Source organism: Propithecus coquereli, unplaced genomic scaffold, assembly GCF_000956105.1.
Source record: "Propithecus coquereli isolate 6110/MARCELLA unplaced genomic scaffold, Pcoq_1.0 Scaffold519, whole genome shotgun sequence".
Taxonomy (NCBI): domain Eukaryota; kingdom Metazoa; phylum Chordata; class Mammalia; order Primates; family Indriidae; genus Propithecus; species Propithecus coquereli.
In genome coordinates, this window is record NW_012151052.1 from 98,530 (window position 1) to 100,356 (window position 1,827).

The following is a 1,827-nucleotide window of genomic DNA, read 5'->3' on the forward strand; positions in this document are numbered from 1 at the left end:
CTAAGATTCTTTGGGAACACTGCCCTCCATTAATTTGGGATCAAGAATATTCAAGGCCAAGAGTCTGCATCCCATAAAATTTTTTGAAGGAAACCTTAACATATAATCCAATTCAACTGTGCAGAAGTCACAAAATTATAACAATAACAATAATACTGTATCCTCTGAACCTAAGATGCCACTGATAAGAAGATGCATCATTATTTCATGAGGTACTAAGAAAGAAAAAGCGCTGCCAATTAAACTATGACATCTACTGACTGAAAGACATTCCAATTTAAGATATTATAAAAAGTGAAAAAATTAGCATCTGAGAATCAATGAAATCTGTTAATAACAATGGCTAACTGCATTGAGTTCTTCTACGTACTGGGCAGCACACCAAGTGCTATGTAGAAATAACTCACTTGATACACAGAGCAACTCCATGAGGTATGAATGCTATAATCATGCCTAGTCTTAAATTGAGGCAACTGAGGCAGCAAGAGGTTAAGCAATTTAACCAGTAGATAGTGGCCACGCCTGACTCTAGACACTGCGTTCATAACTACTATGCCCTAAATTCAACTTCTCTGTCAGCCTGTCTCCTCATTCACAGGTAACACACCTGGGCACATATGGAGAGGAAACAGTGACAGAGAAATTATGACTAACTCAGATCTTCAGCAGCCTGTGGCTAAGTGTGGGTAGCCCTTGCCCTTGCAGCAGCACCATAAGAAAAAGTAAGAAGAACTAGAAAACAGTGGCAGAGGAATGACAGGTGATAGAGACAAAACAGATAAAAGGACAGGGGAGAATTTTAAAATAGAAGTTGAAGTGCCCCAAGGCAATAGCTCTGGCATGTCACAGGCATGTGATGTTGGTTACAATTGAGTCTTACAATTTATCAAGGGATATATCATTTGTTAGGCAGTGGTAGGAGAAAGGCTTATAGTGTATTGCCTATTGCCGCAAAAAAAAAATTTTTTTAATTAAAAAAAAAAAAAACTCAAAATCTATTCCCACTCAAGACACAGAATAACTGCAGTGTTTTGCTTTGTTTGTAAATTCTTAATATAACTACCAGCAAAATGGTTTTAGATTCACCTTTTCTAAACAGTATACTGTTATACATATTTCAAGAGGAGGAAGGTCTGAAATAAAACAATGCGCTCAAAAGCCATAGGTATTTTGAAAACGTGTGGTATGTTGAGGTTGAATGAAAACTTAAAACTCATAGTACATTTTAATTTTCAAGTATCTTTTTAATCTTTTTAGGGTTTTAAATGCTAACAAATTGGAGGAAAAACAAACATAAACAAGTTCCAAATGTTAAAAAATAAACTGGACAAGAGATAATGCACAGTGTTGCCCTTTACCTGTTTTCTTTTTCTTCGATGAATTCGTGGTCACTGAGTTCTGGATACTGCACTACATTGACACGGACAGGATGTGCACTCTGAAGAAGCCTTCGCACATCCTGCACCCTTAAATCTTCACTCCATATTAATGACATCACCTCATGATTCATGTCATTCATGCCATCATCCTCCTCCTCAGTTTCTGTTCCTGAAGGAACATCTGACGAGAGCACCTGAGTAACAGACTTTATTGTAACAATAATCTAAAAAACACTCAACATGCACTTATTGAACATAAGGAGATATTACATAGGCTAATGTATCACAACTATAGCAATACAGGAGAAATATGTATTCCAAAGCAGGGCTGGAATGGGGTCCCAATGTATACTGGGACCCTAACCTGTAAATCTTTTAAAATGTATTATATTGCCTACTGGGAAACATTCATTATTGAACTTAGGGAAAAAGTTTAAATTTAGGACAA

At 36.6% G+C, this 1,827-nt stretch overlaps 1 protein-coding gene across 1 annotated transcript in view; it reads right to left on the reverse strand.

Moving 5' to 3' along the window:
• Positions 1-1,827, reverse strand: part of ANAPC1 (anaphase promoting complex subunit 1) — a 158,631-nt gene that overhangs the window by 72,465 nt on the left and 84,339 nt on the right. Inside the window, exon 17 of the mRNA XM_012656759.1 lies at positions 1,359-1,573. Coding sequence (XP_012512213.1) covers positions 1,359-1,573 — 215 coding nt within the window. The remainder of the gene's footprint in view (positions 1-1,358; positions 1,574-1,827) is intronic.